Source organism: Falco biarmicus, chromosome 2 (genome assembly GCF_023638135.1).
Source record: "Falco biarmicus isolate bFalBia1 chromosome 2, bFalBia1.pri, whole genome shotgun sequence".
Lineage (NCBI taxonomy): Eukaryota > Metazoa > Chordata > Aves > Falconiformes > Falconidae > Falco > Falco biarmicus.
Genome location: NC_079289.1, coordinates 114709052 through 114724545, shown reverse-complemented (window position 1 = coordinate 114724545; position 15494 = coordinate 114709052). Strand labels below are relative to the sequence as shown.

Genomic DNA, 15494 nt, shown 5'->3' with positions numbered 1-15494 from the left:
GACCTTGCCGAACAGGACGAAGGGTGCCAGAGCGTGGGCGCAGCCATTCTGCGGGCCTGGCTCCCTCCAGCTGCCCGCGGTGTCGCCCCACAGGTCCTGCAGCCGCCAGCCCGGGCCAGATTCCTGTCAGAGCCCCGCGGCACCCCGGCCCGCCCCGCCGTAGACGTGCGGGCCCCCTGCGAAACGTGATTGGCAGAGAGTTCTGAAGTGACCTTTCATTGGCTGCTGGGCTGCTAGTGGCTCCGCCCCCTTCCCGCCCCTCCCGGCGGCGAGGCAGCGCTGTTTACAACCGAACAGCTGTGGGGATTGTCCCCGCCTCCTAGCAGCTCTCATTGGATGAATACAGTGGACATCGTGAGTCCATTGGCTGGCAGCGGGAAGGCTGATTTCCCACTCGCAAAGGCTGCCCGCGGCGCGCTCTCGTTGGTGAAGGTGAGCGGGCAGGGTTGTTCCGATTGGCGGAGAGCAGAGGACCCGCCCCTCCCTGCGCGGGGCCGGGGGCGCGGGGCCGGCTGTCGCGGCGGCCGGCTGTCGCGGCGAGCGCAGTCGGTGTCCGTTGGTGGCCGGTGCGGCATGGCGGGGTCGGCGCTCCTGTGTGCGGCGGTGCTGCTGCTGCTGGCGGCCGGCGGGGCCATCCCGCCGCCGGAGGAGGCTGCGCGCATGGCGCGTTTCGTCCTGCACAACTGCGACTGGGGCGCGTTGGCCACTCTCTCGGCGCAGGACGGGCTGCGCGGCCGCCCCTTCGCCAACATCTTTTCCCTCAGCGACGGGCCCCCGGGGCCGTTCAGCGGCAGCGGCGTCCCCTACCTTTACCTGACCGACATGGAGATCTCCGTGCAGGACTTGGAGGTGAGGGGTAGCGGCTGGGCCGCGGGCAACGGCGAGGCAGGGGTTTGCCCCCTGAGCCGGCCCAGGGGGGAACAGGGGGGTGTCCCTGCAAAATCACCTCAGGCCGCAGGTATAAACCGTGAGCCCAGTGAGGGAAACTTAAAGCTTAGAAGCACACAGGCGGCTAATGCAACGTCATATTTTTCTGCCTGTGCCATGGCTGGCATCTCACTCGAGAAGCCCGTGGACAATAATTAACCCTTAAACGTCTTAAACATAAGCAGTGCCGTCTGTGGTGACGCTTGGCAGGCCTAACAAGTTCCTGCTGAGCTTTTGGTCTGAAAAATTGTGAAGCTGCTCTCTGGCAGAGCAAGCAGCTGAAGCTTCCAGCAGCACCGAGCAGGGCAGTGAGGGGCCATGGAATATTTAAACAGGGAGAACGTCACAAAAAATATCAAAAAGAGTGGAAGCTGGTAGTGTGGGACTTGAGCAAGGGCTCCTACACAGGCTACTGAAGGAATAGTAATTAAATCTTGATAAAGGCAAGAGCACAACGACAGGCAGCAGAGTGGCATGCTGAGGCTGAGTGTGTGTAATTGGCCTTGTCTTGTGTCTCTGGCTTGGCTGTGGTCAAGAGAGAGTTGGCTAAAAAGCTAGGGAAATAGCAGTCATATGCCTCCTTTGTTAGAAAACGTTTGTTCTAGTAATATTACAGTGTTAGTAAATAAACACAAAGTATGAACAACAGAAACTATTCAGGCTTTGTTTCACTGTAAACCTGTTTTGTTTGTTCCTTATCAGGTTTTAGTCTGTTACGTTAAAATAGGTTTTCTACAGCACTTAGATACATAATTAACCTATTTATCTTGTATAGTATCTCCTTTTCCACCCCAGCTACAGGTGTGTTTTCAAAGTAACATGACAATCATAATATAAACTGCTAATGAACGTTTTCCTTCAGAAGGCTCCTCAGCACATCCTTACTCTGCTGTTACAGAGCAGAAACATTTGACTGCGATAGTCACGCGTAAGGGAGACTGGTGGGAGGACATAGTGCTGAGTAATCATGAGTCAGCTGTTTTGTAGTTAAGCAACTTCCTATCTGTCAGGTGGTTGCTCCCGTTGCATCAGTTCGGTGATATTCAGCATAGTGTTTAAGTGACTTTCGGGGGTTTCTTTTTGAGATGAACTCTTTTTAATGAAATTTCCCTAAGCATGTGAACTTCCTTTGCAGGGAGATGATGAACTTTAGTATGTGACGTTCTGCAGTAGGCAATTCTGGTTTGCACCAATACTTTTCAAGCTGTGTTCACCAAATTAGTTTTAGAAAAACAATCAGATACAGATTCTTTGATTCTGCAAGTTAGGCATCTTACTTAAATACTCAGGATTTTTTTAAACCTAATTTTTAAAATTAATTTTAAACTTCCAAAGAGCTGACCGGTTTGGGGGCAGCTGGGAGGCTTGTTTTGATGGGGGAGTGAAGGTGGGTTTGTTTTTGTTTTAACCAACAGTTTCACAACAAAATTAGTTACCTTTTCAGTAACCCTGCGTCCTTCCACCAGAATTCATAGTCTGTCCTTGTTTTCTGCACTGCCCTGTATGCATGTAAATTGGAAGATATCATCATTTAAATGTGAAATAGCTAGACAGTATATTGAACATTGAGTTCTAAGGAGTGCCGTTTTGTGAAGTTTGCATTTTATTCTAACAAACTTCAGCACGCTTCTGAACTGGGCTTTCTTTCAGATTTAGAGCTCATCTAAGTAAGGCTTCCAGATGTAGTTAGGAAAAGATGATGACAGCTGTGGTTTTTACCAGTAATACTGAGCTGAATGAAATACTGAGAGCTGAAAATATGGTGGCTATGACATTTTTCTTGCAACTTATGTAAAACTTACGTAAACTTCTTATCTTACTACTTGCATTTCAGATCAATTCAAATGCCTCCTTAACTGTGTCTTTGGCACAGACTCCTTACTGCAAGAAGCACAGATATGATCCCCAAAACCCGCTCTGTGCTCACATAATCTTCTGTGGGAGTATTGTAAAGGTAAGCAACTGAAAGTTGACACTGGACAAGATTGCATGCATCGAACAGTGTTGTTTAGTGGATGGAGAAGAGAAAGCTTAGAATTTCTGTGCAAAAGTACATGAAGGGATGTTATGTGCTATGATACCAGAAGGCTATCTCATAGTTTGTGTGTGGAAAATGCGATTACCACTTGATATTTGCCGTTCTGTTGGCATGTCTTTAGCAAGGAGCTTGGGAGAACAGTACTGTAATGAAGTTCCTCTGGACCTGTTTTGAAACTAAGAAGTCTTAAGACAGTTCTCTTGTGAATGAAGTGTGAAGGTATTTTCATCTCTTTTGCTCAGTTCAATTCTTTGGTCTGTGCAGTGTGACATGCTTCCTAAGCTATAAAGTTACAGGTATTAGAGACAGAAAAAGTGCACTGTGTTGTTTGGTGGCATTGCTGCCAGGGCAGTATTCTTCCATGCACCAGTACTTTGGTGTCCTGTAGAAGGAGTTTAGAGCTGCATGTGTTAATCATTGAAGATCTTAATCCCATTATTGAGGATAATGATTGAGGATGAGGACTAATCATCAATACTCTCTCAGGTATTTGAAAGTTATGCTCCAACCATCCTTTAATTGCTTTCAGGAGTTTCTCATCAATAATGGAATTGTTTTGTAATTAGTTCCTCTTGTACCATAGCCAGAGCTCTAACTTGTTGATTTTGCCCTTTAAACATTTACACATTATATATTAAGTGCTGGCACACATTTCAGCTTCCCTTCTCTGTAGCTTCTGTTATGTCATCCTATTTGTGTGTGTGTGTGCATGTGTTTGCACATAGTCTGAACACAGTTTGATCTGTTTGTGTCTGAGTGAGCAGGTGCAGAGGAGGTAAAATTACACTTAAAATGTTCTGTTGTAGTAATTCAGCAAGAATCCATAGTTCTCTGTTTTGTAATTCATTGAAAGATTCGTTCTTATGTTGATAAACTATTTTCTTGCTCGTGCTTACTTTAAAAGCATCCTTTTGATTTAATATTAAAAGCAGCTGCCTTGGAGTTTTTGTGTCTCATGTGCAGTTGTACACCACAGACTTGTGTCACAGTTATTAGTCCTTTGGGACAAGACATGGCTAAACTCAAAAGAGCACACTGCAGTCAGTAGTGGCTTTCTAGCTAAAATTAGTCTCCACGTGTCTGTATCTTCCTCTAATGTATTGCTGGTTATCGTTTAGGTGAATGATTCAGAAGCAGGCTTAGCGAAAAAAGCATTATTCAGTCGCCATCCTGAAATGGAAACTTGGCCCAAGGATCATAATTGGTTCTTTGCCAAATTCAACATCACCAATATTTGGGTCCTGGACTACTTTGGTGGATTGAAAATTGTGACGCCAGAAGAATATTACAGCGTCAAGCCTTAGTAAGTACTTAACTCTCATTGTATTTGGAACCTGTAAAACTTCTCCTTATTGTCAACAGTATATATTACCTGTCTTCTTTTTAATAAACATTTATGTATTTTTCCCTAAGTAGTCTACTGGATACAGTGTATGAAATCATGTGTTTGAATAGGGGATCTGCCTACTTAATATCAAGTATAGTATCTATGGAACTATCTCTGAGTAGCTACACTTGTACCTCAGCTTAAACACAGTAGTTAAACAGTTAAAAATAGTGAGACTTCAGCATTTATGAAGCTGTATTAATGGGATTGCAGCAATATTGCTTAACATTTTTGTAACAATTGCTTTTTAATCTATCATTACGACACTGAAGTATAGAGAAATTGTGTTCTATTGTCTACACAAAACTAAGTCTTCAAACCTTTGAAATACGTTTTAGTGCAGTCAATGCTTATATATTCAATTTCTTATTCTTACTCCTTGTAGGTGGAAGAAGATCCTTGGTGATGCTGATGTACAAATAAATTACTTTGGCTGTTTCACGGAAGATTTATTTTTTATATGTATTGTAGAGCTGAATTAATAATGCAAAAAATCAAAAACTTTGCATTGTTAATGAGCTTGTATAGTTCTACTGAAGCAAATGTAAATTCTCACTAACACAGTTTTAAACATGTCATACTCAAAAATCTTTGTGCATAAGCCATAACTAAATTTTACTCATTAAACATGATTTGGGAAAGATCTCTCTCTGTTGGCAATCTGCTCTCAGAAACACTGTTTACTGGAAACTGAAGGATTAGTCCAGTTCTAAACCTTTCAATGCCTTAGTTAAGTAATACCTGTCTGTAAGCACTCTCCAATTTTATTTTTAATACCAGTTTAGTTTAGATCTTTATGGCAAAATGCTACAGGATGGCTCAGCTGACTATGGAATGGAAAACATTGCTTGTATTACAATGGCAAATGATATGTATAAAAAGTTCCCAGATTCTGTTAAGAAAAATTTTTTTGCATGCTAGTACACTCACTCCTTGGAGCCATTTTTCTATTTTGCTACCTACATTGAATGTGCTATGGAATATAATTGTGTTTATGCAAACTGTACATATACCTCATAAGACCTTGGTAACTCTTCAGCTGGCAGTGGTTATGTGCCTTGACTCTTTAATAGAAGCAAGGTGGCAATACCTAAAGAAGTATCTGACTTCATAGGAGTAGTGGTTTGTAAATTCAGTGATAATGTTACAAAGGGTATGTGTGTTCTGATCAGGATTTTGAAGTCTTCAGCTTTGTTAGTCTGATGAAGTTGCAATGTATCAGCTTTTATTACCCTCAACAGTAGAACCGAGCAGATACTTGGTTTTGGAAGCCTTACACAGCAATTTTGGGTTAGTAATGCAGAAGTGAGAAAGAAGCAATACAGTATGACACAGATGACTCATGACTTGTAGAGAATGAAAAGTGATGAAAGGTGTGCATTATTAATTGTGTTAAAATAAGCCACACATAACCATAAAAAATAAATTAACATTTTTTATATCCTCTCATCTCCCATGTGTTAAGTTCACAAATATTCAAAAGCGATTATGAACAATTAAGTTGACTTTACAATGAGCAAATATTACCTAGTTGACAGAGTAAAGAATGTGAGAATTTAGATTCCTTAGAGGCAGATCCATATACAGTACAGTGGAATTCATCATATCAAATGATCTCTACATCTTAACGTTGTATTATATCACTATTTTTCTGAGATACTTTCAAAAAAATCATTCTAGTATTTTTGATGTAACTTACTAAGTTTTCTTTTTCTGCAAGGGGGGGAAAGGTAGTTGTTACTGTATCAAATCCATGCTGTTCTACTGTTTGAAGATTTAGAATCAAGAAAGTATAATATTGAAATAATTTATGTTGACTAGATAACACTGACATAAAGTATGAAATGGGAAAATACTTTTATAAGAGGCATTTCAGTTGTGACATCCGCATGATCCTCTGGCATGGACTTGATCTTTACCATGGGGACACCTGAATGCATTACGTGTTACTTGATAACTTCTGATGTGTGAGACTGATGTTGCTGAGCTTTTGTTCAAATTAAAATATTTTTTGACAAGTGGTGTTGAGTGTGGTCTATAGCATAATAATCTCTTCCTCATGCTGTCTTTTGCGCAAGCACCCATTGTTCAGAGTTCTTGTTTTATTGTCGCTCTGCTGTCTTTTGCGCTTGCTAGAATCCATGCTGAAGCACCTCTGTTACACCTCTCTCTTTCTCCTTGGATGAAATCGGCATCTTCATGTTTCACTTTCTGTATCTAATACAGTGCAATGGAACAAAAAATAGTAACTGGAGTTCACTAGAGTGAAAATTTCACATTTCACTAGAGTGACAATGAATACAAGGCAGCATTATTTGATTATTTCTTCTGGCTGGGGCTTCTGCGTTTCTAAATGACTATATCATTGGCAGATGGGTGTTCAGCCATCTCCAGGAAAGCAGGGCTTCATCACATCGTAACAGTTGCTTGGGAAGACAAACGCCATCACTCTGAACATCCCCTCCCTTCCTTCCTTTCACCAGCTTTTATTGCTGCGTGTAATGTCCAGTGGTTGGGGGTAACCCCTTGCTCGGTTGGGGTTGGCTGTCCCAGCTGTGTCCCCTCCCAATTCCTTGTGCACCCCCAGCCTGCTCCCTGGTCTTGACATCGCATAACCAATAACCAAAACATTGGTATGTTATCAACACTTTTCATCACAAATTCAAAATATAGTGCCAAACAAGCGCCTATAAAAAAAAAAATAAACTCCATCCCAGCCAAAACCAGTACAACATCTTTAAAAGAATCACTTTCCTTTGAGGGTTTGGTACAGGTAAAGCTTGTTTTGTTTTAGGGTTTTTTTTGGTTGTCATACTGGATTTGATGTTCCCATTAATACAGATTCCCAAGTCTTTTCTGATTGTGAGTGGAAGGGCTTTTTTTGGTAATAATCTTAAAACAGTTTTATACTACTATTGCATTTTATTGGAGCAATTTTAGATATCCAAATCTCTTTACATGTGACATTTGAGAGGACCACGGCCAGGTGTTTCTTTTGGAAAGTGGTGAACAACAGAATGGTTAAGCTACATATACAGAGCTGGATTTGGGTGTTAATCAGAGAAGAGCCATCTGGAGTTGTTTTATCTATGCACCTCATTGAACACTTGGATAAATCTATTTTTGTATATAGAAGTGGAATGCAAAGCACAGTAGGGTATCAATCATACTAAACATCTCCCTGTTTTTCTCCCTTAGTAATAGGTGTGTAATGTTAATATCACTAATTCGGGAAGCTCATCAGTTCTTGTACTATTTTTCCTAACCTTTTTTTCTTCTCCCTGTGTTCATCTTTGTTATATTAGTCTCATTCAGGGATTTGCTTGTGAGCATGTTTCCTTTTCTCCTAATATCCAGAAGCAATACTGTAGCTTAGAATAGAAGAGGCCGAGCATAAGAAATTAATACAGCCATAAACAATGAATCAGCGTTTTGACTTCTGACGATGTGTATCTTCTACCACGAGGTGCTTGACGTATCTGAGCATATTCTAAATAGTAAGAAAGTCAACCTCCATACCTAGGAAGTCAAATATCTCCATTCATAGGTAAGAATCTGAGACACAGGATAACCTTAGGCACCTCGCTAAATCACAGGATGTTTGTTAGTTGGGAATCTAATTGGGATAATCACAGCCTGTCTCTAATGATATAGTTATGTTTTTCTTTCATCTACTAAACTTGCTCATTGCCACCTTCGTGTTTCTACTTCTTGATTTTCAATTTCTTTCTTGTGTTTTAATCTAAGACTTGTGCTCAGTAGATTCTTGCAACATGCTACATCATTACAGAATGGAGTTTATGTATATCAGGTATAAGTTTAATTCTTTATTTAGTTCTGCCTGGAATTAATTTCTTAGCCATTTAATACTGCATATATGATCTTCACAATAAAACAGAGGTAGCTCAGTCAGAGTATTAGATTAATACAAAACGTATTAATCATAACTTAGTGGATGAATGTTTTCAACAGGTTTTTCCTGAATAACAACGCGCTGAATCTAGTAAAAATAAAATAAACCGTTATCTTGTTACCGAACACAAGAGGGTGCCATAGGCTTACATTCGGCTTGATTGTTAAAAGTTTAATACTTCAAATCGGTTATTGAATTCATCATAACTCAAAGACGCTGGAAAAGCATACGACAGGGGGCATGATATGAAGAAATTCTTTTTCTCCAGTGCTTTACATTATGAATGCTTTCCTCCATAAATGTGGCAGCCTGCTAGCTGTTAAAAAAGAAGCATTCATCATTTTTTTGTGTTTTGTAATCATTTTGTGCTATGGAGTGCTCAGAAGTAATATCCATGAAAATGATTTAAAGGTTTTTAAATTAAGAAACTCTAGTAAAGGAAATGGAAGCAGGTGTAGAACGCCTTGGAACATCGACTGGGAGGAGACACCTCCAGACTTGATAGTGTTTATTTCTCTCAGTACTTACTGACTACAAGATTCCTAAGTGAGGGTGTTCATTAGTGTGACAATGCTTTGGCTTACACTTGTTAGCTGAACTAAACCACCTGATTCTCATTTGTGATTTCCAACAGCTAATTAATCTTGTTGGACTTGGATTATTTAAGTGCCCCTAACTCTTCTCTAACGGTTTGGGCTGCTTGCCCTGGCTGTGCAGGTGTTTGGGTGGTGAGGCAGAGCTGGGAAAAACCTTCTTCCAAGCTTCTGTTTGCCTGGGGGCCCTGCTAGAGCTCAAGCCCTTGCTGCTTGCCTAGTCCCACTCACCTGACCTCAAACCTGCCTCAGTGGTTGACCCTGGTTGCTGCCACCCACCCTGCTTTTCTCATCCAGGTACTGTGAGACTGTGTCTTGGTGGCGAGGCCACTGCCCTGCGGAGCACTGGGCCCTTGGGGCTCCCCAACAATTGTATTCTCTCTGCTGGGAGGCTCAGGCCATGAGCTTCTTGTGCAAAACTCTTGGAGTTGCTTCCTTGGCTTTTTGACTTCAGAACTTTTCTATCTAGAGGCTTCCTCAGAGTTTCTGTGTTGAATATTACAGTGTAATAAGATTAGAGTGTAAGACTCATTTGTTCTGAGTGTAGTGGTTAATGTTCTTTGCAGCATGGTCTTCTGTGGAAACAAGGCTTAGGTAACGTGTTGTCTGGACACTTCTGCCAGATTTTTTTTTTTAACTGTGTTGAATTTTGATTTGAAACAGGTAGTCTGACCTTGAAGCCGCAAATGCCTATATATGTCATGACAATTGAAAGGTCAGGAGAGGAAACAAAACCCAGTTCACGTATATTAAAGGTACAGAAGTATTGGTTTTTGAGAATTTGAGCTTCATTAATTGTGCTGGTTGCAAAGCTGCCTGGAGTCTTCTGGCTGACTGAGACCAAGTATGCAGTCAGTATCCGAAGTGATGAAATTTTGTATTATTTAGTGCACGTTTTCCTTTTAATCAAAGAACTTGATAGCTGCAGTGATTGTTCTGAATCGTCTTTCTCTCTAGCTCTTCATATCCTAGATAAAAAAGCCTTAACGGTTCCCCGTTACTCTTTGCTTCCGATTTCTGCAGCTGTTTGGCTTACTTTTGCATATAATTTCTGTAGTTTAAACAGAAGAGAGACTTCCAAGAAGTATTAGGTAGTATGTATGTAATTGCATATGTAAATGTGTATATTTATGTGAAAACATTGAAGATACTTTGTATTTCTATGCTGCTTTATGCTAATATAACCTATTAGAAGTAACTCTTTCTAGACTGAAATGAAGCAACTGCTTAGAGATAAGAAATACAGAAATAATGGCACAAAACCTGCAGTATATAATTATAAGGAGTTCTTTCCTGTTGTCATTTAGCCGAAAACAGTTGTCTAATTAAGCATGAATTAGATTTTTTTTTTTAAGTGCTTAAATGAATTTGGTTAATTTCCCCCCAGATAAGCATTTGAAAAATGCAGAAGAGGTATGTTTTAAGGGTGAAGAGGGGAAGAAAATAAAAGGAAATGAAGATACTTGTCATAGGTCTTACAATCTGGCTTCACAATACTTTTATATTCATGAAAGACATAACCTTACTGATCCATTATAGTCTGTACAGCCATGCAGGAAGATTCTGAAGGTACTCTATAGTTAAAAATAGCATTTCCAGAATGTGTGCTTAGAGGTAAAGTCCCAGATTTTTCTACACATACTGTATGTAATCAGGGAGGCTCACCTGCAATTAACAGGTGAAAATATTAATAATGTGAGAGAGAGTAACCTGACCAGCCTAAAGGAAAAGAAGCTTTGTGCTTCCTTCTTAACATATGATGTAAGTGGTTGTCTCTCCACTGCATAAAAAAAGAAATAAAAATCCAGAGCAGATCATAAAGGCTTCACTGGGTAGGAAAGAATTCAACATTACAGATTCGGTTGTCTCAAAACTGAGTATTCAGAGAGGGTGCATTTTAACTTTCTACTAATATCTCCTTTATAGGTTTCCAAAACCCATGTTGCACTGAAAATTTTAAGACTGTAGTGGGAACGGGGAACTGCTAGTCACAAAACCCCCAAAATAATGAATAGGAATTCCTTCTTACACTGCATCAGGGCTTGTTTATCATCTCCCAGAGGAAACATACAGGGCAGTGTTTGTCTTTATAGTATTGTATAGGTGCCTGGGATTTGTTGGTTTTTCTTGTTGGATGTGGCAGGATTTCTATTTGCACAATGCAGCTGCAAGGAGTAGTGACAGTCAAGTGCTTTTTTCTTGGAAATGTAGTATTTTCATACACAGAGGGGAGCAGTTATAGCAAGACCAGCTTCTCTTGTCTCCCTGTTGGGAGCTGCAAAGCAAGACCTGTAGTTAGACACTGTCTTCTTTCCAGCTCTCCATTTGCAATGCTGGCAAAAGTGCAGGGCAGGGACTAATCCTCTTGGAATGCAGCAATTACCACTAAATAAGTATTAATTGCTGCATTCCAAGGGGATTAGCACAGTTGAACCCAATTACAGCAAAGCGAGGCTTCACTGTAAGGCACTACAGTACATTGAAATGCGATGAAGCAATGTAGGACTGTCAGTTTGCAACATTTTGTCAAGAAAAACTGTGGGCTTACACACTGTAAACAGCAGACTTTCTCTATTCAGTGTATTAGTCGAATGCATGAATGGCATGCATTGCTGGAGGCTACAGTTTTCTCACCAGAGAAAATTGTTGCTTATTTAACACCCATTATCTTTGTGTGAGCGTCTCCAAAAATGATTTTAATACTTGTAGAGTTAGTTCTGGCACTACAGCTGTCACTCCCTGCTGGATCAGGGGCTAGACTCTGCAGTCTGTCTGGATTCTCCCATCACTAACGTTGGCCAGCTCCTCCATGAGGTGATGTAGGAATTCATTTTGCCTGCAAGTACTAACTGTATAAAATAGGCTTAGGAGAACTTTTGATAAGTGACCTACTCTCAGTCCCAGCAGTCTGCCGTGATGATTACAGGAAAGCTCTCTGCGGTAGCAATACATGAGCCAGAGGGCAGTGTGTAGTTATTTTTTTTTTAATCCTCAGCTTGTCTGTGGTGCGGGTTTGTTTTTTCGTTTTCATTTATTTCCTGTTAAAACTGCAAACCCTGATGCTATGTTTTTGGGTGTTGGTGTTTTTTTTTTCATAGTACAGCCAAAGCATAACCAGTAAGCATGAAAAGGGGATGCTTCTGGGGATGAATCAGCCCCTTGCATTAGAGCTGTTCCAGAATTTCTTGTGTCCGGAGAAAGAATGGTATATTGATGCCCAGAACCAACTGAATGCATACCTTGTCTGTTTTTTGAAAGATATTACCCTTACAGATAATGAGCTGCACCTTAACCAGCGTTAAACACAACTGAGTTGTACTTGGGGACCACTTCAATTCCCTGACCCATTCTGTTTCAGGAACCATAGATCAAATCTTGCAGTCTTTCCCATGCAGGTAATTCTTGAAATGCTCTTTCCTCCACCCGTATGTTTAGATAAAGAGTCAGGTTTAGCAGAGAGCTTTTATTAACCCAGCAGGGAGGGTTTTATGCCTCCACTGTGGCCTTGTCTGTATTGAGAAAAATAGCCGCTGGTTCAGCTGAACTAGCGTTGCCATTCATTTCTACTCCTGTGTTAACAAAGTTCTTGCAATCTGACTGAAGTGAGTAAACTGAAGCATCAGTATGGTTTGAACTGTTGGAAAATCCAGTGCACATATGAGAGTGCCTAATGCACAATATGGGCAGGAGGTGCTGAAGTTTTTACTGTGCTATGTAGTTCCTAGAGATGCAAAGACCAGATAGACTGAAAAGAAGGTGACACTGAGCAAATAATTCCTCGTTGTGTAATTGCCACCTGTACGAACACAGAAAAGCTTTTTCCTAGAGAGGAGACCACTTCATCTTTTTCTATTCTCCTTGACTGCATGTGATTTGCATGTCCCATGCTGTGCATGTTCTGAAAATAACCCATAATACAAGCATGATTGTTCTTTGGTATACTTTCATCGTATTTAGATTATAATCATAAGCTTGCCTTTTTTCAAATGCTGAGGGATGGGGAGGAGACAATTTCTAGGGGTGCTATATTGCAAAGCCTTATTTTGAGTCTACCCACACTGCTAACTGAAGTTCATATACTCTGTTTCTCTGACCTTTCCCTCTCTAGACATCAAAATACACTGGCCCAACTGCTGTTCTCCTGGTGTGCCTACTGTTGCCATTAATCTCCCGTTCTTATACAGCTCTTCATTTCATTTCCTTACCTTTGGCCTCAACTCTTTATTCAAAGTGATAATTTGCTAGCTTTCTGCCGGAGGGAGAAGCTATGATCAATAACAGGAGGAGACAGGGGTCAGCAGAATAGTAATGAGCAATGCCACTTGCTCCTCTGAAAATACTGCTACCCAAAAGTATCAATAATCAGTACGATATTATTTTAGCTTTTGGAAAAGGCATCAGTGAGATTTAGGCAGCCTGCAGCGGGAGCAGGAGTCTTTTTCCTCTCACTAATTCCTTATTTCAGCCAGCCTTCTGTTACACAGAAGGGGGGAAGGAGACAGAAAGGGCTTTATCTGGCTCACATTGGAATATAGACCATGCACCCAAGCACAGCCGTTTCTGGGACTAATGACTCCTCGTTCAGGTTCAATGCATGGCAGCTCTCGTGGCCTGTGCTTTGCCTTCTGCCTGGTGGTGAGTCAGAGCCCATCTCCAGTCTCCCCTTGCAGCTTTTGGAGTAGAAGAGCCACAAAGGAAACCCTCCCCAAAGCCAAGAGAGCAGCAGCTCAGCAGCGCTGTCTAGATATCACCAAATGGTATGTGGCACTAGGTTTTGGGTATTGGAGTAATACTAGTGCCTAATAATTTTGGTATTGACTGGCAGAATATATAATATTAAATAAAAGGATAACACTATTTTATCTATGTATTAGTCTTCATTACTCCAGACAGCAAGGTGATGAATTTCTTGGTCTCCTTCTTCCAAGAACTTCAATTTACTTTGCTTTCAAAAGACTATAAATCCTACCTCATATGTGCAAAATAACTCTCACCCTGCCAGTTGTCCTCTTACTATTGGGAAATGGTTATCACCAGTCCTGTTCCTGTACCTGCTGGGGCGCACATTCTTCTTTCTCTTTCTTTTCTAAGAATTACAAACGGGGGGAAAAACAACCCCTGAGATACCTGTGCTTCCTTCCAGCCTAAGCTCTGATCCTGAAGTATATTAGTAGTTTTACTATTGTGAACAAATCGGCAATCTTCTGTTAAGCCAGTTGTATTTTGGTGAGGGAGGGAGGGGAGCGGCAGCAATGAGCTTTAGGCTTTAAGGTGCATCTAAGTAATGTTTTCAAGATTTTCTAATTCAGTTGTCTAAAATGTACTTTTTATTTCTGTTGCTAAAAGTGAAAACTTACTTGTTCACATTTGAAATGAGACAATAGTGTGAGTCGACATTGCTGTGTCAAGAGGTATGATTTCATATAAATGCACTAACACTTTGCTGGAGAAATTATTTCTGTCTAATACCTCTTTCTCAGGAAGATTTTTCTAAAACTTCAGAAATCACCTTGCGTACTTATATTTCATTATACTGGGTTTCTTCTCCCCTCTATTACCCTAAAGGAACCCCAGCCACCTGGCCACATAGAGGCAGGCATGGGACAGCCAAGGGGTGGCAGTGGCAACATCCATGTGCTGGATGAAGAACCTGGACCTGTGGGAAACCAGGCTTCACCTGTGTGGCTGCCGGGCAGACCCGCTTGATTTTGTATTGCTCAGAGAACAGTGTTAACAGCTGAAAACTTATAATGTGGGGCTGAAAAGCCCTGCTAGCTCCCAGACGGCAGCCATCTTCAAACCACTGATCTCTCTCCTGGGGTGTGCTGCTCTGCCTTGGGATCTGTCACCAGAGGACAGCTTCAAGCAGCAAGAAGGTTGAATCCCAGGGCCAGCTCAGTGGGTAGGAGTGGTGTGCATAGCCAGGGGCTGCCAGGCTTTCTGTTTCAAGCTGAGTGAGGAGGAGATGCACACAGTGCTCTCCCACAGAGATGACACAGGCTCCCCTCCTTACAGGCTGTGGAGCCTTGGAGGACAAAATGGCTCCAGAGCTCTGCACGCACCAGCATCCTTTCAAAATACAAAGATGCAGCGTGTTCATGTCAAAAGGCATCTGTTTCACAGACAGGTACAACTGAAATGAGCCAGGCAGGGCCAGTTGTGCTGATAATGTCCTGTGGATGCTGTCTGCAGGGATGGGCAGAATCCAGCTCTCGCCACCCTGTACACTCAGAGGGCAGCCATGTTCAGTTGCTCGTGGTATGCTGTATTTTGGTTAGATTTGGAAATGGACTTTATATCTTTACCAGTTTAGCCAGCTACTTGTTCAAGAGTGACTATAACTTAGGATTTTAAACCTCTGCTTATGCTGTACAGCACTGTTCTATAGTATCCCTTTTGATGTGAGGCCAAATTTGACAGCAGACAGGCTTTCTGGGCCTCCTGTCGAGATCTGCAGCTGCTGTGACTGGGATGACCTAGGACCCACCAGACAAACTGGAAGGAGAGGAGAAAGGAAAAGAAAAAAAAAAAAAAGCCTTGCAAAGAGAGGAAAAAAAGAAAGAAAAAAAAAAACAAAACCCAAAAACACAGAAGGAAACCCCAAACATCAATACCAAGAAGGCAAACCCCAGCCCT

At 41.5% G+C, this 15494-nt stretch overlaps 1 protein-coding gene across 2 annotated transcripts; it reads left to right on the top strand.

Moving 5' to 3' along the window:
* The first annotated feature begins 321 nt into the window (after positions 1-321).
* CREG1 (cellular repressor of E1A stimulated genes 1) lies at positions 322-6370 on the top strand. 2 transcript variants are annotated; one of them, XM_056329334.1, is made up of 4 exons: positions 322-849; positions 2762-2881; positions 4084-4268; positions 4738-6370. In XM_056329334.1, coding segments are annotated over exons 1-4 (819 nt in total). In that variant the 5' UTR covers positions 322-336; the 3' UTR covers positions 4739-6370. The 2 variants fall into 2 exon arrangements, with proteins under 2 accessions (XP_056185309.1, XP_056185310.1); XM_056329335.1 differs by lacking the exon at positions 4738-6370 and having other exon boundaries at positions 4084-4269.
* Positions 6371-15494: the final 9124 nt, after the last annotated feature.

Coding starts and splice junctions, on each gene's coding strand:
- CREG1 (XM_056329334.1), top strand. CDS start 337: ATGAATACAGTGGACATCGTGAGTCCATTGGCTGGCAGCGGGAAGGCT. Junction 850..2,761: donor TCTCCGTGCAGGACTTGGAG/GTGAGGGGTAGC, acceptor CTTGCATTTCAG/ATCAATTCAAATGCCTCCTT. Junction 2,882..4,083: donor TCTGTGGGAGTATTGTAAAG/GTAAGCAACTGA, acceptor GTTATCGTTTAG/GTGAATGATTCAGAAGCAGG.